General features: G+C 35.4%; 2 protein-coding genes across 5 annotated transcripts in view; one reads left to right on the top strand and one right to left on the bottom strand.

Moving 5' to 3' along the window:
* GLMN (glomulin, FKBP associated protein) overlaps positions 1–18,337 on the top strand; it is a 34,586-nt gene extending 16,249 nt beyond the window's left edge. For 2 of the 3 annotated variants that reach the window (XM_019437939.2, XM_019437940.2), the window contains exons 8-19: positions 2,102–2,289; positions 4,609–4,662; positions 6,062–6,092; positions 6,179–6,268; positions 7,177–7,218; positions 7,907–7,980; positions 9,183–9,267; positions 9,744–9,853; positions 10,792–10,855; positions 17,183–17,306; positions 17,912–17,994; positions 18,101–18,337. In XM_019437939.2, coding sequence (XP_019293484.2) covers positions 2,102–2,289; positions 4,609–4,662; positions 6,062–6,092; positions 6,179–6,268; positions 7,177–7,218; positions 7,907–7,980; positions 9,183–9,267; positions 9,744–9,853; positions 10,792–10,855; positions 17,183–17,306; positions 17,912–17,994; positions 18,101–18,217 — 1,062 coding nt within the window. In that variant the 3' untranslated portion in view covers positions 18,218–18,337. The remainder of the gene's footprint in view (positions 1–2,101; positions 2,290–4,608; positions 4,663–6,061; positions 6,093–6,178; positions 6,269–7,176; positions 7,219–7,906; positions 7,981–9,182; positions 9,268–9,743; positions 9,854–10,791; positions 10,856–17,182; positions 17,307–17,911; positions 17,995–18,100) is intronic. The other variant, XM_019437941.2, reaches the window with a different exon arrangement.
* Positions 18,338–19,233: 896 nt separating this feature from the next.
* Positions 19,234–20,655, bottom strand: part of CUNH1orf146 (chromosome unknown C1orf146 homolog) — a 58,505-nt gene continuing 57,083 nt past the window's right edge. For both annotated transcript variants that reach the window (XM_053892548.1, XM_053892550.1), the window contains 2 exons: positions 20,384–20,462; positions 19,234–19,498 (listed from right to left, as the gene is read on the bottom strand). In XM_053892548.1, the coding sequence (XP_053748523.1) occupies positions 19,364–19,498; positions 20,384–20,462 (214 nt within the window). In that variant the 3' untranslated portion in view covers positions 19,234–19,363. The remainder of the gene's footprint in view (positions 19,499–20,383; positions 20,463–20,655) is intronic.

The following is a 20,655-nucleotide window of genomic DNA, read 5'->3' on the forward strand; positions in this document are numbered from 1 at the left end:
CCCAGATAATCCCAAAGTAGCACTGTAGAATCTGGTTATGTATAATGGGTTTTTAAAAGGCTAACCTTACTCTGGGAAAAAGTACATCTAATATTGGCTGAATGAAGAAATGGAGCTTCATGGTTAAGAGGACATTTGGAATCCAAGTACAGTAAACTTTTTTTCTTACAGCTATAACAAGACTGCATGGCTTTGAAAATCAGTACAACAGTATATATATTTAGCATCTGGTAGCTGAATAGCAGTCTCTTGTGACTGTGGATGATTTCCCCTGGTTCTTTTTTGTGTTCTGAAATGACTAATGGAGCCATCTGGGATCAGCAGATTTTACTTCCTTGAAGGCTGGAAAAGTCTTATTTGACTTTATTATTCCCTACAATGTCAGGCCCAGTGCCTGATACTCAAATATTTATTAAATAAATGAGTGAATATGTGGAAAGTCAGTATTCTGATTTAGCTGTTCTTGACATTCCCTTTTGACTTATATAGTATGTTATGACTTTTTTATACTTTTTGAAAGGGAGAGCGTGTGAGCTTATGCAGGGGAGGGGCAGAGGGAGAAGGAGGGAGAGAGAATCCCAAGCAGGCTCCATGCCCAGCGTGGAGCCCAGTGCGGAGCCCAGCACAGGGCTTGACCTCACGAACCAAGAGATCATGACCTGAGCTGAAATTGAGAGTCGGATGCTTAACTGACTGAGCCACTCAGGCTCTCTTCATATTTTTTTTGTAGATGTTCTCAATAGATATTTGACACAGGAATTATATCATTTTCTAGGTAAAGAAACTGAGGCTTTAGAGAAGTTACGTAACTTGTCCAGTATCTGATAGCTAACAGGTGGTAATTCCATTGGATTCTGAAGGTCAGATGCTTTCTAGTATACTGTAGTTAGGAATAATATAAGAGGCATAGGAGTGGCTTTATGTTTCCTGAGTGTCTTTTTTTTCTCTATTCTTACCTCCTTAAAAAAAAAGGTAAAACTGTAGTCCTGTCCACTCATGGTCCTCTTTCTCTTATGACACAAGAACCCTTGTGATATGAGATATCACCAGTTTCCAAAGCCTCAAAGTGGTCACTGGAGCACTGTTCCTAGAGTAATCTTCTTCTAAGTAGTTAGTTTACTATCATTTCATGGTATTTGTATGTCTCACATTTTTTAGATTGCTTTCAAATACCTTAGGCACTTTAAAAAAAAATTGTGATAAAATATACATAACATAAAATTTACTATTTTAAAAATCATTTTTAAGAGTGCATTTCAGTGGCATTAAATACATTCACGTTGTCATGCAACCATTACCACCATCTGTCTCCAGAACTTTCTCATCTTCCCACTCATTTCCCTTAGGTTGTTGGCAAATTTATCTCCTTGAAGCTATAGATTGAGGTCCCCATTTTCCTGTTGGCTATTTGGTCAGGAACCACTTTCAGTTCCTAGAGGTTGTTCCTACAGACAGCCCTCTCCATAGACCCTCTCATAACATGGAAGCTTAGTTCTTTAATGCCTCCAGCGGTGAGTTTCTGACTCTCAAGGAGGGACTGGACCCTTTTTTATTTTTTTATTTTTTTTAAATAAAGTTTATTTATTTTGAGAGAGACAAGAGACAGTGCAAGTTGGCGGGGTGGGCACAGAGAGAGAGGAGAAAGAGAGAATCCCCAAGCAGTCTCCTCATTGCCAGTGCAGAGCCTGATGTGGGGCTCGAACCCATGAAGCTGGGAGACCATGACCTGAGCTGAAACCAAGAGTCAGACACTTAACCAACTGAGCCACCCAGGTGCCCCAGACTGGACTGGACCCTTTTTTAAAGACTTCTACCTGATTAATTCAGGCCCACCAGAGATAGTCACCTTTCTAATAACCCTGAATCAACTGATTTGGAACCTTAGGTACATCTGCAAAAAATCCTTTCACTTCTTGTCATAACAAAATCTAATCATGGGGTGGTATCTTGCCATATTCTGTTAGGTTGAAGCAAGTCCAACAGGTCTCACTCACACTCAAGGGGTGAGGATTATACAGGATGTGAATATGGCACGGGAGGGTGAGAAGAGCATACTAGAGTCTGTCTGCTGTAGCTTACTTTTTTTTATCCATTTCAACAGGGTTTCTTATCAGCAATTGGACATCCTTTCCCCAAAATGATTTTCAATCATGGAAGGAAAAAGAAGACATGGGATTATCTTGAATTTGAGGAAGAAGAAGACAAACAGTTAGCAGACTCTATGGCTTCTCTGGCCTATCTAGTATTTGTACAGGGCATCAGTATCGATCAGCTTCCAATGGTCTTAAGGTAGGAGTTAGTGTTTGATTTATTCGTGTAATTGTAAAAGGAGTATCAAACTCATATATCTAATTTCCAGCATACTTATTATTATACTAATACTTTAAATGAAGTATAAACAAAAGCTATTTTTTTAAATATTTATTCTGAGAAAGTGTGAGTGGCGGAGGGGCAGAGATGGATGGGGGGGGAGAGTGAAAATCCCAAACAGGCTCCACACTGTCAGCACAGAGCCTGATGTGGGGCTTGATTCCATGAACAGTAAGATCATGCATGACCTGAGCTGAAATCAGGAGTCAGACACTTAGCCAACTGAGCCACCAAGGTGCCCCTAAACAAGAACTATTTCTATTATTATATAGTCTATAATCTGTTTAAGCCAACAGTACTCCAATAGTGAAAGGTGGTGGCGGGGGGTGAGAATTGAAATAGACATAATGGTGGGGACAAGAGTCAAAGTGTGAAACTGGGAGTGCCTGGCTGGCTCAATTGGAAGAGCATCTGACTCTTGATCTTGGGGTTGTGAGTTCAAGAGCTCCATGTTGGGTGTACAGATTACTTAAATAAAAATTTTTTTAAGAGTGTGAAACTGGGCTTGGTTTTGAAGCTTTGGGGATCGCCCTGTACTGTAAGAGAGGGAACTGCTCATTTACCCATGGTGGAAGGGTGGGTATCTAAAATGCCATCATCTTTTAACTGGATTACTCTTGTAGTCCTGAGTGGTTATTTATATATCCAACCTCAATCCCTTTTCATCCAACTCATTTTCAACACAGAAAGTGAAGCTTTAAGAGTAGTCCCTTAATGTAAACCCTTCACTGGCTTTTTATTGTTCTAAAGTCTAAAAGTCTTTACATAAGACAAGCTTATACATTATCTGATCTCTGCTTGATTGCCCTGATTCACCTTCTACCACTTTTTCTCTTGTTTACTATGCTCCAATAACATAGACCTTTTTTTGTTTTTTTATTCAAATGTGTCACAAACCTTTCTGCTATAGGGCCTTTGTATATGCTTAGAACAAACATCTTTAACCTTAAATGTCGCTTTATGAGGAAAGCCTTCACTAATCACCCAATTTCAGTCACATCTTCCTGTTGTAATTATCTTGACCTTGCCCTTCTTTTCCCATAAAGTTTATCAAATTATTTTTAAGATACATAATTTTATAACATAACACCTCTTGGACTTTAATATCCATAATAATGATTATGTATTTGTCTTGCAGATGATAGTTGTATTTCTTTGTGTACATTTATATATTTACTTATGAATGTACCTGGGGATATATTTCTGTGTAAATACTGCAATAATGGCTACCACTTGCATGTTCATCATGTATTAAACATGCCAATAGCTTTATATGCATTATCAAATCTTTATAATACTATGAAATAGAGTATTCTCATTTTACAAATGAAAATAACAGGCTTAGACAAGTTAAGATACCACTTAATATCATACAACTAATTAGTGGAATAGGTGGATTCAAACAGTTTTGTCTTCCCCCAGAGCCTATACTTACTTGAGAGAGAGACAGAAAGAAAGCCCCAGGAGAGGGGCAGAGAGAAAGGGAGAGAGAATCTTAAGCAGGCTCCATCCCCATCACAGAGCTGATGTGGAGCTTGATCTCACCACTATGCAATCATGACTGACTTGAGCCAAAATCAAGAGTCGGATGCTTAACCGACTGAGCCACCCAGGCGTCCCTAGAGCCTATACTCTTAATCACACTACCATCATAATGACTTAGGTATGTATATTAGTTTGTGAAGGCTGTCATAATAAAACACCACAAACTGGATAGCTTTAAAATAACAGAAATGTATTTTGTCATAGTTCTGTAGGATGGAAATCCAAGTCAAGGTATGGGCAGTATTGGTCCCTTCAGAGGGCTGTGAGGGAGAATCTGTTCCATGCCTCTCCACTTGGTGACGGTGGTTTGCTGGCAATCCTTGATGTTCCTTGGCTTGTAGATGTGTCACTCCAATCTGGCTTTATGTTCATATAGCATCCTCTCTGTGTATGTCTCTGTCCACATTTCCCTTTATTATAAGAACACCTATTGTACTGGATTTGGGTTCACAGGAATGACCTCACAGGTGGGGGGGGGGGGGTTCCTGTTGTCGCCCTTGCCCATCCCAATTAAAAAGAAAAAACAAGGCCCTGTCTCCAAATAAAGTCATATGCTGAAGTTCTGGAGGTTAGGATTCTAACATTTCTTTTTTGAGGGGGGCACAATTTAACCTTTAACAGTATTGATGTATACAAAATTTCTAAAAAATGTGTGGGTGATATATACATACATATATATGTTGTCTGTTTTAGCCCATCGTACCTATTGCAATTTAATATGGGGCACATTGAAGTCTTTTTGCAAAGGTAAGATCATTTAGATGGCATCTCAGAATTAAATAGTGTTAAAGTAGCTCTTGTTAAAAGTGGGGGAGACTACCTTCTCTTTGCCAGACCCTAATTAATTAATTGGTTATTTTATAAAACAGTGATGTAAATATGAAACAAAAATGAGTCAAAGAGGTTTTGCAACAGAAATCTCTTTTAAATATTAAAATATTAGCTTCTAAGGGAGTTTCCAGTCATCTGCTTCTGATGTTTCTCCCCTTATTTCAAAAGTTGGTAAGTTAAAACACCTCTGTCCCACTGCAGCCTTCTCCATCTAAGCGAGGTGGTTAATAAAAGAAATTCATCCATGTTTTTGCTTCATAGACACAATGTGAACTGCATTAAAAGGAAGGAGGTGTCTTGACCCCACCTTTTTATATCTCAGATTATTAACAGTGATTGTATTCAACAACTTCTACTTGAGGCATTAAGAATGTAGGTCTTTCTCTTTGAAAAAAATTACAGAGTAACAAATATGTGTAATTTTTTCAGACATATTTAAGCATTTTGCAAAACTCTATATGCTTTGTGTTCTTTCCTTGTAACATGTTTAAATTATCTCTTGCGATCAGTCAGGACCTTTCAGTAGTATCCTATAGGAACATTAGTGACAGTTTATCAATCCCATCTCTTCCCAGGTGAAGGAAGATTTGTAACATGGCAAATGTCCAAAGCCTCGGCCTACAAGGCAGGAATTTCCAAGGGTCTCCTGGCACAAGCAGTTTTTAACTCTGTAAATTTACTGTATTATGTATGTCTTAATGGTTTTACATTCTTTTTAGTCTCTATTTTATTCATACAATGAGAATATGTATTGATTTAAATCTTACGTTCTGTATTCTTAAGATTTCCAGACTATTTAGTCATTAAACAAAAACAACACTTTTAACTCCTTGCATGGTTAGAATAAAAACCTGGGCCTTAAATAATATTTTTTGCCACAGAGCTTAAATACTTAATTAACAAAGATTATATACCTTGAAAAAAATATGATCACAAATGGAAAGCATTTAATTATTATTTTTGTATAAAAAGAATTGAAAAGATTTTACAGATTAATCAACTGGAATACATAATATCATATTATGTATAATTGGTTTCTTAGCACTTACTGTCGAAGATCCGTTGATTTGTTATACTAGGAAGTAAGCCCTGAGTGGGTGGATTTGGGTTGGATTTGGATGTCAATAGCCAAGTCAAAAGACCGATCATACGTGGATTAAGAATTTTGACTAAGTTCTTCAATAGAATTTTTCCTTAATGATATATATTTTGAAAGTCTTTTAATTTCAATTTTTGCTTTATTTTTCCTAAAATGAAGAATCATTCTAAAACAGTTTAGAAAGTCATGTTGATAAATTTTAATATTCTCTTCCAGAACAGAAGAGTCTGTTTTCTCCAAAGGAGTGGTAAGATTTGTTTGCACCCATTGTAATTTACACACAGTCGTTGCACAAATACAGCTGTTGACTTTGGTATATATGTATCTCCATAGGATCTGTTGGAGAATGGTTTATTGAGAATAGAAGACAACAGTTTACTTCACCAGTACTTAGAAATCAAGAGCTTTCTTACTGTACCTCAGGTCAGTTAAATGTGTATTCTGATCCTGAAATAGCCCCTTTCCTATTCTAAAATTAAGTAAAGGTCTTTTCAGACTCCTCTCCTACTTCCTTCTCCATATCCTTTGAAAACTCTAGTGCCATGTGTCCAATAAAACTTGCTCTGATGGTGGAAGTGTTCTAGCTATGTATGATACAGTATTAAAGCCAGTAGCCACATTGAACACTTGAAATGTAGCTAGAGTTAAGGAACCAAATTTTAAATTTTATTTAATTTAAATTAATTTAAACGTAAATAGCTATATGTGACCAGTGGCTACCATAGTTGATAGTGTAGCATCTGGTGGAAAAATGTAATTTTCTTCTTAAACACTTTGTTTCTGTAGGGACCTTAAAAATGAAGCTCCTTTACTTTTCTCATAACTCAAGTCCTAAGGACTCCATCAAGGCATGCATTGACTCATTACTAGAAAGACATTTTTTCTCTCCTATGATTTATTTTGCTTAGTACTATCTGTTAGTTATCATAGCCAGGTGGGTCTTTAGATGTTAACGAAGAAACCTGTTTTTCTACTATTTAAATAGGAAAACATGGATATTAGTATATTAACAATGATTGTTTTTAATGAATGGATTATATTTTCCATGTCTGGTTTCATTTTTTGCCACCCTAGACATAATTGTAAATTACACTTCTAAATTTATGCTTTGTAACATCCCCATTCAACATTACTTACAAAACAGATTGTACTTTGCTTCCTCAGATGTAACAGTGGAACGAAAGGCTCAGAGAAAAATTTACTTAATTTTTAAATCTCCTACCTTCCCTTCTCTGAAATTTTAGTATCCATTGATAATATAGTTGTTCATTGTCAATATAATCTATTATCATCTGAATGGTGGTTTTTGTTTGTTTTGTTTTTATTTCCAGGGCCTAGTCAAAGTAATGACGCTTTGCCCCATTGAGACATTGGTATGTAAATGTTTTGGAAATAAATAATGAGTTAGAGTGAAGATTTATTTATTTATTTTTTTTTTTGAGAGGGAGAGAGAGTGAGCTGGGCTGTGTGCTGGAGCAGGGAGGAGGGGCAGAGGGGGGTGGGGGAGAGAGAGAGGGAATATGAATGAATGAGAATCTTAAACAGGATCCAAGCTCAGCACAGAGCTCAATGTGGGGTTCAGTCCCACAACCCTGGGGATCATGACCTGAGCTGAAATCAAGAGTTGGATGCTCAGCTGACTGAGCCACCCAGGTGCCCCTTTACAATGAGAAATTTTCTTGAATAATTTACAGCTGACTCTTGAACTATGCAGGGATTAGTGGCGCCATCCCCCTGCGTTAGTCAAAAAGCCAGGTATAACTTTTGACTCCATAATGCCTCCTAGTGACCAGAAGCCTTACTGATAACATAAACAGTTGATTAACATATAGTTTGTATGTTACATTATATACTATATGCGTGCAATAAACTAAGCTAGAGAAAAGAAAATGTTATTTAAAAATTCATAGGAAAAAACATCATAAGGAAAGTACATTTACAGAACTATATGCCAGAAAAAATCCACTGTAAGTGGACCTGCACATTTCAAATTCCTTGTGTTGAAAAGTCAACTGTAATCTTCATTCAGTTTATGTAACAATATTATTTGTTTGATTCTAGAGGAAAAAGAGTTTAGCTATGCTTCAGCTGTATATTAACAAGTTGGATTCACAAGGCAAATATACGTTATTTAGGTATGTATCAAGAACGGTTGTCAAGAATGGTTGTAGTTGATTAAAAACCAAATTAGTACCATTTAATTATTCCAGGCTACAGTATTTCAATATGTTTTACATGTAATCTACTGTACTTGGAAACCATATTATAATAAATTCTCTTATCCCTATGGGTAGAGAAGGGTTAGTTAAATATTATGGACTCATATGAATAATAGTATTTCAGCTCAACTAATTGAAATAGTCTAAAATTAAAATAGACTAGAGAGAGATTAGAGATTGATAAGTCTCCTGATGGAACTTTACACGTCAGTAATCTCCATTATTCACTGTTGAAATTAATTGCTCTGGAGTTATAACTTGGATAGGCTATTCACTTTTAAGTTAAAAGTAGAGATTATTAATAGTGCTGTTTGAAAAGGAAAAGATTCTAGCAACTCTCTGAGTTAAAGAGCAGCTGTAAAGGGCCAAATAGCAAATACAGGCTTTATGCATCACTCAGTCTCTGTTGCAACTATTCAACTTTGCCTTTGTAGTGGAGGTGAATATATTCCAATAAAACAAAACAGGCAACAGGTTGGATTTGGCCTGCAGACCTTAGTCTGTTGACATGCCTGGTAGTAAAAATGAGTTAAACACCGATTTGGGCAATGTCAAAATGCTAGTAAGTCTTCTTTTGGAATTGGCCAACACTAGCATTCTTAATCCCATCTTTACTTCTATCAATAAGACTTAGACCAGGTTTATGAAATTTTAATTTGATGCTTATGTCTTAATACCAGTTTTCCTGTTCTGATTTACCTATGTCCCTACCAAGAAATCCCCCTTTCTTAAGCTAGTCATACTGTTTCCTTTTTTTGCAATTAAGTTAGTCTAACACAACTAGTCTACCTTCACAGGGAATAATTTTGGGAGATTTTAGGTTATTAGTGCCCATTTTTGCCATGTCAAATCACTGCAACTATATTCACAAAAGATTCATATTTGATTTAATAGAAATTTCTTGTTGGAAAGATCCAGTGAAAATAGAATTTGCCAGTTAGAGCAATAACCACAACAAGTAATTTGGCAATTGGTTGATCACCTTGCTAATTGTCTTCACAGATTTTTGTATTTTTAGAAATAACACATGGTCCATTTGAATTTGTAAAATTTTCAGCATTGTTTAAGTATAATAGAGTCCAGGATAAATTCAAATGTATTGTAATTTTGCTTTCAAGGTGCTTATTGAATACAAGTAACCATTCAGGTGTGGAGGCTTTCATTATTCAAAATATCAAAAATCAAATTGATGTGTCATTAAAGGTAAGAGCATAGCTCAGGTGTTGATTATCTTTTTTACTTTGTGAGATATATATATTCATTTGTGGAATACACTAATGTATATCTAGTATCAGGGTATATTTTTTCACCATTTCTACTATTTCTTTTTTAAAAACATGAATTTTGAAATTTTATTAACTATACATTTAAATTGTATTCATTCTTTGAGCTAAGAATATGATTTTGTTTTGCTCTGTACTTCTGAAATATCAATGGAAACTTAAGTCTAATCTGTTTATGAATAGTCAGTAATTTCATACTGAAAACAAAGAGTGCATCAATGTTTTCAAACTGGCAGTTTGTTCCCATTGTCTAGAAATAGTGTGAATGAATGAAAATTTAAGTTTAGAAACATATTTTAAATGTGTAATGTTTATTTTTGTAGTATGAGGGTACTAGAAAAACACGTGAATTTACCATTACTTAAAATCTTTCCTAATTTTTCTTTTGCTTTTCAGAAAACACATGACAACAAATGGTTTACAGGACCACAGCTGATTTCACTTCTAGATTTGGTACTCTTTCTCCCAGAGGGTGCTGAAACAGATTTACTTCAAAATTCAGATAGGTAAGGTTGACCATTACTAAGGTTCACATAGTAAATTAAAAAAAATGTGAAACCCCTGCTTAGCAAACCTAAACAAATAAGGTGTATTTTCCTGTTATGAGTTATGGTTAATTCATAAAATTACATAAAGATTTTCATATTTTAGTAATTAGATGCTATGTAAAAACAAAATTAAAAACTCCTCTTTCCAAAAGCATGACCAACAGTATGATTTTATACCTATGATGTACCCTGCATTCCATTGTACAGCTCATAAGGATTTGCAACTAACTCTAAGCATTGGTGACTGAAAACTAAGAATTTCAGTATAACTTACATAAAAGACTTACATGTTTGGGTTATATTGTTTTGTTTTCTAGGACATCATTTTTTTATTAAAACAATATTTTTAATGTTTATTTATTTTTGAGAGATAGAGCGTGAATGGGGAAGGGACAGAGAGAGGGAGACACAGAATCTAAAGCAGGCTCCAGGCTCTGAGCTGTCAGCACAGAACCCAACGCGGGGCTCGAACCCACAAACTGTGAGATCATGACCTGAACCAAAGTTGGACGCTTAACTGACTGAGCCACCCAGGTGCCCCAAGGATATCATTTTTTTTATATAGAGAACATGTAATTTCACTTTTAGTCTACACAGTGGATGATAAGTGGTTGTAAGCATTTATAAAGGAATCTTAAAATTCAGGATGCAAGAGATGATACTCTCAAGTATTAAAAGATAACAATGCTCCCTTATAATTTTCACAGTTGTATTTTGTGAACTTGAAGAACAAGAATGATAATTACTACTACAAAAGATGTGTTAAAGGGAATAGTTTCTAATGGCAAATATAATTGTAAAAATATACCCAAGGTTTTAACTTATTTTATTCATTGAAATTGCTGATTATATAATACTGTATTGTAAATAACAAGTTATGTGTTTTTAATTAACAGGATAATGGCTTCATTAAATTTATTGAGATATTTGGTTATCAAAGATAATGAAAAAGACAATCAAGTAAGTGAAATTTTTAAAAATTAAACTGAGTATATTCAAAATGCACAAGCCAATATTTAATATCTTACCCAGCTACAAAGGCTGGGAGACGTGTCAGTAAGAATTCTGAAACATGAAGTGAATTCTTAGGAGCTCTTACTACTTCACATCCAGCTTCCCTTTCAATTTCTCTTTTTTAACCCTTGCCATCTTGCTGTAAGCATTGCTTAGCCCTGTCAGGTAGGTAAGTTGCAAGTCGTAAGTTAACTAAACTTTTGGAGCCCAGCATATATTTGGGTGTCTTGTTCAGTTGCCTCCACCTCTAGTTCATGATTGTAAGTTTAAGATGTCTAAAATAAAATCATCTGATAATTTGATATCCTCTAATTGAAGCATTTTCAGCACTAAAATCTGTTAATAGCACCTTTTGGATAATGTGTGGGAAGTGTTTTGTTTTGTTTTTTTTCTTTAAATAGTGCATCATTAGAGGTATTCAATGAAGACAAAACTATTTGAGGAAGATTTGTCATACAGTAAAATTAGATTTGCTTTTTATCTTCCCCTCTCTTTCTACCTATTCTAATAGTTGTTTTCCCACAATGTGTCATCTCTATTTAAATTGTAACTACCTAAATTACATGTGTTGTTAATCTGGTTTTAGTTTTGTTTTTTTTAAGAAAGTAATAAAAGAAATGAAAGTAATTGGTTTTTATGTAAGGATGCAAGAGAGTTTTAAAGAAAATTTAAGTCAGTCATGATTTGGAATGAGAAGTTTGTAAGTAGCAATTTCCTTTCCTCTTGACTGAATTTAGTAGATGCAGGGTTTTGACCTGTTTATCCCTCTTCAGCCAGAAACAGTTACTTGCTATTATTGACTAGTGCTTATTCTCTACAGTGTGCTTATTTTTCCCCTACATCTTGCAGTGAAGTTTTCCAAACATACAACCAAAGTGAAATATAATTTTACAATATCACACCGACTTACCACCAAGATGCTACCATTAACATTTTACTCTACTTTTATCATGTCTCCTTCTCTCTACCATCTATTCACCAGTCTATTTTTTATGCACTTCATAGTAAACTGTATGCAGAGAGCATACTTGCCCGTACATATTTCAGCATATATTTCAATAGAGTTAAATATCTGTCTGTAGTTTTTCTTTGAGATAACATTTACATAAAATGAAATGCACAAATTTTAAGCGAATATCTCTGAGTTGTAACAAACGGATAGGATTAATCCAAGTCTTTTTTTTATTTTTTTTTATTTTTTTTTTATTTGAGAGAGAAAGCGAGAGCAGAGGACAGGGGCAGAGGGAGAGCAAGAGAATCTTAAGCAGGCTTCATACTCATTGCAGAACCTGATGGGCTCAGTCCCACAACCCTGGAATCATGACCTGAGCTGAAATCAAGAGACACTCAACCGAGCCACCCAGGCACCCCTTATCCAAATCTTTATCAAATGTAAAACACTTGTCATCAGAAGTTTGCTGTGTCCTTTTCTGCCTTTTTTTTTTTTTTTTATAGTTTTTCAAAGATAATATAGGCTTAGGAAGGATCTTTAACTTGCAGAAGGGCCCATACCTAGTAAGTGGTAGAGACAGCCATGACCCCAGGCAATGGCCAGAACCTTTGAATCACAGTATATCCTGATTCCTAAAGGAGCTTGTGGTAAAAACAGAAAAGCTAACAAGTGATATTCAGCAGCATTGGAGGCCCTGAGGCTTCAGGAGGGTGTCCTTAGGGTATGGTATAAGTTTTTACTTTTTTAGTGATCATGAAAGGCCACACCTAGAGATGACCTAATTTGACTGTCAGGGAGAAATAATATCTTCTTGATTACGAGTGTTAGATTTATTAGGTATGGAACACTGTACTGCAGGGACAGCAGATGGGCCTCTGCCTAGAGAGGGAAAACAGAGCAGTTTAGCATTGTGCAATATCTGCTATTATGCCCATAGATAATGCGTTTTATTTGGCTTGACCATTAAATGGTGAAGAAAAGGATACAACCAGTTTACAAGATTGCTTTATTATTTACTGGTTTAAAAAAATTTCTTGGGATTCAAATATCCCAAAGTATTGCCATGCAAGTTACCATAAGAATTATTATACCAAAGAGATTAGCAAAAAAACTCAGTCCAAGATGGGCAACCTGTTATCTTTGAGGCAGGTTAAGAGCCTGTTTGTTCATCATAGAAGTATTTCTCCCAAGTGCAGTTATAATAGGTCATGTATATACATGACAGGTAAATCTGTGTGCTATGGCTGATCAAAAAATGACAGCTTCTGAGTTTTTATACGTTTTGATTAAGGAAGAATCAAAATGATACCCTAGTGAGGCTGAATTATGGGTGGTTTTATTCAAAAAGACTCCTACCAGTACCTGTTTTTGATCAGTTAAGCATGCTGAGAGGGTAACTAGCCAGATGAAAAGCTGAAAAGCAGTCAGAAAGGTATACAGGGATATTAAGAGGATCATTCAAATACAAAACAAAGTGATTCATAATTGAATAATCATCCATTTCTTTTCCTGCTCTTCTGGATTGCTGTCAGCTGACTTATTCTTTTCATATGTCATTCCCCTCTTCACCCTATTTCATTTCTCTTTATCTCTTCGTAAGTTTTAGGCACCTTCTCCCATACTTCAGATTCAACAAAACTTTTCTTGAACCTCCATCTCTTCTTTTTTTTTAAGTGTATTTATTTTTTTTCAATATATGAAATTTATTGTCAAATTGGTTTCCATACAACACCCAGTGCTCATCCCAAAAGGTGCCCTCCTCAGTACCCATCACCCACCCTCCCCTCCCTCCCACCCCCCATCAACCCTCAGTTTGTTCTCAGTTTTTAAGTTGAACCTCCATCTCAACTGGCAAAACCAGCTTATTGATTTTGAGAGAGAGAGAATGCACAAGCGGAAGTGGGGAAGGGTCAGAGAGAGAGGGAGAGAGAATCCCAAGCAGCTCCCGCACTGTCAGCGCAGAGTCTGATGTGGGGCTCAATCTCACGACCATGAGATCATGACCTGAGCCAAAATCAAGAGTCACATGCTTACCTGACTGAGCCACCCAGGCACCTCCAACCTAGTTTTTATTAACGATATGTTAAATGTTAGTTGTTTTAAATTACAGTAATTTATTCTAATACACAGTCCATAATAATTTTATCCCTCACCGTCTGTCCTATCTACTCATATCCTTTTCCATCTGCCTGCTTGTCCATTCTTTGTCCTAAATAATTTGTGCTTATAATATGTACAATGAAAACAAGGTCAAAGGAAACAATGTGAGATTGTAAAGGCTACAAGAATTGGGAATTTTTAAAAATTGAATTGTATAATATAGGCATATATGCTTTTCATTTAGGAAAATAACTGTATCTGGCATATATACACATACATATAATCCTGTGTAATCCATATTTTGGGTTTTCATTTATTGAAACATATCCCTTGTGTATTATTTGCTGAGCAAGAGGACTTCAGGTGACACACATTCCTTATTATTACAGTATTAATATTAGAAACAGAAGTTCTACAATACTACTTCATAAATAAGTATCGTATGCTTTGTAATTAAGAATAAACAATACTTCATAAATAAGAATCATATTCAAATAAGGAGAAAGGGGAAAACTGGGTGTTATTTGTTTCCTTCCTTTATTTCTTCAGTGTCATGGCTGATTATTCCTGACAGGTCCCTGTCTGTTCTGGCAATAAATTGCATTATGTGTCAGAACTGCCTAGTCTTCCTTTTGTGAGATAGACTCCAGTGGATTTTGAAATATATAGGTAAGCTTTACAACTGAAAGAATTTAACTACTTAAGTGAGTCTACTTGGGTAAAAATTAAAAACAAGCATTTGTTGGGTGCCTGGGTGGTTCAGTCTGTTAAGTGTCCGACTTCAGCTCAGGTCATCACCTCATGGTTTGTGAGTTTGAGCCCCACGCTGGGCTCTGTACTGACAGCTCAGAGCCTGGAGCCTGCTTCAGATTCTGTCTCCCTCTCTCTTCCCCCTCCCCTGCTCATGCTGTCTGTATCTCTCAAAAATGAATATATGTTAAAAAAAATTTTAGGAAAAAAAGCAAGCATTTGTGAGAACATCACATCTTTATCCTTATTGTAACTATTTAAAATTCTTAAGTTACTTTTTCTAGACATTGAAGATAAAAGAAATCTTAAAATGATTTTCTTTGTGGTATTTTTTTTAAAGACCTAGTAACCTTAATTTTAAGAGAGAGAATATTCTTATTTCCACAACTTCTTCACTCCTACATGCTTCTAAAATTACAGTTCATCATATGAAAGATTTGTAGAATTAGCTGGACAGAATGCCCAACAGATTTGCTGTAGCCTAATTTTGCCACATGTTTTTATTGCCTTATTACGAGTTTTATGATAACGTGTTGTATGTTAAAATAAATTGCCATTAAAAACAACTAAAGTCTTAATAAAGACCTCCTAGATTTTCACTGTCCAATATAGTAGGTAGTAGCCACATATGACTATTTAAAATTAGGATTAAAAAACATTTTCAATTAAAAATTTACTTCCTCATTGGCATTGGATAGGGCTATTTTATTTTTTTAGAGAGAGAGGACATGAACCCGGGTGGGGGAGAGAGAGAGGGAAAGAGAATCATAAGCAAGCTCCATGCTTAGTGCAGAGCTTGATGCAGGGCTCAATCCCACCACCCTGGGATCATGCCCTGAGCTGAAATCAAGAGTCAGATGCTCAGTCAACCAAGTCACCCAGGTGCCCCTGGATGGGATCATTGTATCTTTTTTTTTTTTAACATTTATTTATTTTTTGAGAGAGACACAGAGAGAGAACGTGAACGGGGGGGAGGCAGAGAGAAGAGGGGAGTCACAGATTCCAAACCAGGCTCCAGGCTCTGAGCTGTCAGCACAGAGCTCAATGCGGGGCTCTAACTCACAAACCTGAGAGATTTGTGACCTGAGCCCAAGTAAGATGCCTAAGCGACTGAGCTATGAAGGTGCCCCTTGGATCATTGTATCTTTTTTTTTTTTAATTTTTTTTGGTGTGTTTATTTATTGATTTAGAGAGAGACAGTGAGAGAGAGCATGAGTTGGGGAGGGGCAAAGAGAGGGAGACAGAATCTGAAGCAGGCTCCAGGCTCTGAGCTGTCCACACAGAGCCCAATGCAAGGCTCAAACTAAAGAACCACGAGATCATGACATGAGCCGAAGTCAGACGCTTAGCCAACTGAGGCACCCAGGCACCCCGGATCATTATATCTTAACATATGGTCCTAATCAAAATCATCTGGGTATTCTTTTATGCGCATAAATGCAAATTCCTGGGTTCAGCCCCAAATCTACTCAAAGTCTTCGAGTAAAGCACAGAAATCTACATTTTTAACTAGCACATTGACATTTAAGAACTTCTATATAACTATGAATAAAATCTATTTTATGACATATTTGTATACATGATAAAAGATACTATTTGGAACTGAATAACCAAAACTTGAATACAAAATAGGCTTTCAAGTGATCCACTTTTAGTTAAGGATAATTGGGTTCCTAAGTTTCCCTTTTTCACCTGTTTTCCTTTGTAAAGAGCCCCTGGAAACTTTTAATAAAATTAATGAATTTTCTCTCTCTTCTTCTACCTCCTCTTGTTCTCTCCTGTCTCCTTTCTCTTCCCCATGACCCACCCCTCCCCTCTCATTTCCCTTTCTTCCTTTCTAATAAAATTAAGACTTTGTGACTCCCCTCCTTTGAGTAATATAAGAGGAAATGCTCTTGGAATAAAAACTTCTAATATGGATGACAGAATAACCCTAAGCTGTCCTAGGCAGGTAAAATTTCTATCTACATGGATCACCAGAAAGTTCATTAACAGCTTTGTGTTAGAAATGTTTCCATTAATAGAGAAGGGAAAGAATCCTTTAGAACTAGATCTGTGACAAGGCTATCAATTGAAAGATCATGAGTTGAAGGAATATATAAGGTAGTCATTGTAGGGATGGTTTTTACAGGAAAAGAAGTGTCTCATCATATGGATTATTCTCAAATAATTTTCTCACGGATAAAACTTGTATGTTACACATCTCAAAGTTAGGAGCTGTCCAGATGGTGTAGGAATGAGTGTAGTATCCAAAGTACATTTTTGTTTTGATTGGTATTTTATTTTGATTGGTATTCACATAAAATAACTAAATGTATGCATGAATGTGTTATTAAATAGTAAACTATCTTGGAAGGCAAGGATCAGATTTTATTTTTGTTTCTGGAGCTCTTAACATGTGTTTAATAATAGTGGGCAATCAAAAAATGTTGAACCAAATAACTAATTCTTTCATTAATTCTTCTGAACAGACTGGATTATGGACAGAATTTGGAAAGATTGAGAATAATTTCTTAAAGCCACTCCATACAGGACTTAATATGTCAAAAGCACATTATGAAGCAGAAATTAAAAATAGCCAAGAAAATAGCCAAGGTTGGTAATGTGTATTTCATTTTTAGTTAGGTCTAAAAATTAGTCAAATTTTAGAACTGTTATGTATATTCAAAATAAAGAACTCTCTAATATCATAGTTGTTTATTTTATAACAAACAAGGAACCATGACAGTTAAGTCATTTCATTTATAATTAAAATGATTTTTAACATATCTGTAAAGCCAGTTGAAATTGAAATTGGGTTAACAAAGATTTAAAACAAATTGAAGTATATTCTGGTTTAAAACCAGATTAAGATCAAATTCTGATTAAGAATCTAACTGTATTACAAGTATTTCTGTTTGTATATTTCACTAACTTTGGTATGGCTCTGTCCATCCCCCCACCTGTCCTCACCGCCAACCTCACTCTCAAGTAAATCTTTATAAATTACAAAAAAGAATCTCAGATTCAGAATTACTTTTTAAAGTCGGCAATTCTATAATGATCTTCTCTTTTCTATATATCTGTGGGGATATTTCTTAAAGGCATTACTAGAAATTTCTTTTCAGTGTAACAGATATATAATAATGAAAGTAGGTTATAAATTGATTATTGAAATCTGAGAGATTTTTAATGGTTAAATTTTTTTCTTCCCTTAACAGATGTCCAGAAATCTAAAGATCTTTGTTCTGTAACTGTAGGCGGAGAAGAGATCCCTAATATGCCACCTGAAATGCAGCTTAAGGTATATCTGAAATTTTCCTAAGCTACATCCAGCTGAGGACTTTCTACTTTCTTTTTTTGCTTTAACAGCAACATTAATATAACACTAACTTTCCTTGGCATTGCAGGTTCTACATTCAGCTCTTTTCACATTTGATTTGATTGAAAGTGTTCTGGCTCGAGTAGAAGAACTCATTGAAATAAAAACAAAGTCTACCCCTGAAGAAAATATTGGGATAAAATGAACCTCCATTTCCCAAAATAAAAACAAGTAAAATACTGTATTTTCCATTATGATTATTTAATATCTTTATAAAAACTTTTCTGTAAAATACTAGAAAAATAAATGTAACCTTTCTCAGTTATTGGTTTCTGTGATGACACATTATGGATCAGTAGTATTCTTTGGTTTTAAAAAGATAATCTATCTAGATGGTAATGATGCCCATATATGTATTCTAAATCCTACTACTGAAAATCCAGTACAAACTAATAATTTTATGTTATAATTTCATAAAATGTAGTTGAATTGCCTTTATGCATTCATACAGTTGTAGTGAGTTTATAAATACATTGATACACTTTATGTTCCAGTTAGATGCTATGACACATTTTAGAACTCCTAGTGTTGGGGCACCTGGGTGGCTCAGTCGGTTAAGTGTCTGACTTCGGCTCAGGTCATGATCTCACAGCTTGTGAGTTCAAGCCCTGCGTCGGGCTCTGTGCTGACAGCTCAGAGCCTGGAGCTTGCTTTGGATTCTGTGTCTCTCTATCTCTGCCCTTTCCCCAGCTCACACTCTGTCTCTCTCTCTCAAAAATAAATAAACATAAAAAAAAAAAAATAGAACTCCTAGTGTCAAATAAGATATCACACCACTCTAAAAGTGTACACAGAAGTTTTCAGTTGGGCCAGTTGGCTGCTTCTCTTAATTTCCCTTCCTTTCCTTGCCTCAGGAGGAGTCTTAGGGGGCAGAGTTCCATCACCACCTCTCTAGCAGTAGTTACAACATGAAAGCATCTGCAAAGATTAATTTTAGAAAATACTGGCAGCCTTTGTGGAAAAGCTAAAAAGTGTATGTGACTTTCCTTTTAGTCTAAGGGGCTAGTTAAAAAATGCTGTGTTTTTATTTTGTAGTAAATACTTATCCATCCAACTTAATTTGTATCATTAAAAAACTGCATCTGACTTTTTAAATATATGTATGTACCAGTGTTTTCTAAACATTATTAAAGGAATTACTCAACAAAACTGAAAATAAAATCATTTTTGGTCATATCCATTTTATTTAAAAATTTTAAAAATCTTTAAAGTAAATATATATTTTAACATTATAATTTAAGTGGTCTAATTATTTTAATATTCTCCCAAAAGGACATTTGTAATTGATACTCTAGTTTGGGTTAAATGAATCACTACTCAGTTTTAACTTTTGAAGTGTTTTCCAAACAGGACTTTGCTCAATGATGTAAGCCTCAGTTGTTACCATTCTATAGCAGATGTTATCTATGTATGGTTTGGAGGCCATCTGTAAGAAGTTATAAACATGCAACATTATTTACAGAAATAAATTATTTTTACAGGGTCATATAAAAATATAAACTTTCACTTATTCAACAAATATCAAATCACCTTCTGTGCTAAATACTATGTGTGAGTTAAGTCAGTAAAAGAAAAATACCTGAGCTCTGTCTTTAAGGAATTTCAAACAAGTCAAAAGCATACTTTAAGAATTGCTTTAATGAAGATCTGTTCCAAGTATAAGAGTAAGAAACACCTAACTCTGCCTAGGGCACACTTCACAGAGGACAAGCATGAAAAGAAAATGGTAACTTGTGAAGTGAAGATCATTCTATAAAATAAAATGTTTGTACTTTGAGGCACCTGCGTGGCTCAGTTGGTTAAGTGTCCAACTCTTGATTTCAGCTCAGGTCATGATCTCCCTGGGGCTCTGAGCTGACAGTGTGGACCCTCCTTGGGATTCTCTCTCCCTCTCTCTCTCTCTCTGTCTCTCTGCCCCTCCCCTGCTCATGCGCACACGTGCTCTCAAAATAAATAAGTAAACTTTAAAAAAGAATGCACTTTGACAGTTCTTGACTACAACCTGATCAATAATTATATTTTAGAACTTAAAGGAAGATTTAAGTAACCAGTAGGACCAACACAATGTATATATGCCAAATGCTCTTTTGGCCTAAAGTTAGTCATTGTGGTAATGACTACCAGAAGTAAATTGAGAAGACTTGAGAGGCTGAGTTCAGGCTTCCAAGAGTTGCATGCTGAAAGAGCAACTTCTCTGAGGGGAACAGAAACAGTATTTGTCAATCCTGCTCAAGAGAGTGTGCATTTTGAAGTCAAGAACCTTAAAATCTATGAGTTTTTATGTATGTGTCATTTTCCTCAGGTGACTCACCTTAGCTATAGTGCACATAAGATTAATAACATCTACTGTGTTGTGTACTGGAAGTATCCGTAAGTTACTACCCAGGAATCTGAAAAATAATTCATAAGTTAAATACATTATATAACTTATATAGACATCTGTTAAGTAAACAGAAAGGAGAGAGAAAGCTCTTGTCATTTATTTATGCCCTGCCCTATTCCACAGAGGATATGATAAACTTTATAGCCAGGATTGAACAGACTGAAACGTTCACTTTTGTTTTGGTCTTGCAGGAGAATCTC

Source organism: Panthera pardus, unplaced genomic scaffold (assembly GCF_024362965.1).
Source record: "Panthera pardus isolate Hobbes unplaced genomic scaffold, ASM2436296v1 HiC_scaffold_11, whole genome shotgun sequence".
In the NCBI taxonomy this organism is placed as follows: Eukaryota; Metazoa; Chordata; class Mammalia; order Carnivora; family Felidae; genus Panthera; species Panthera pardus.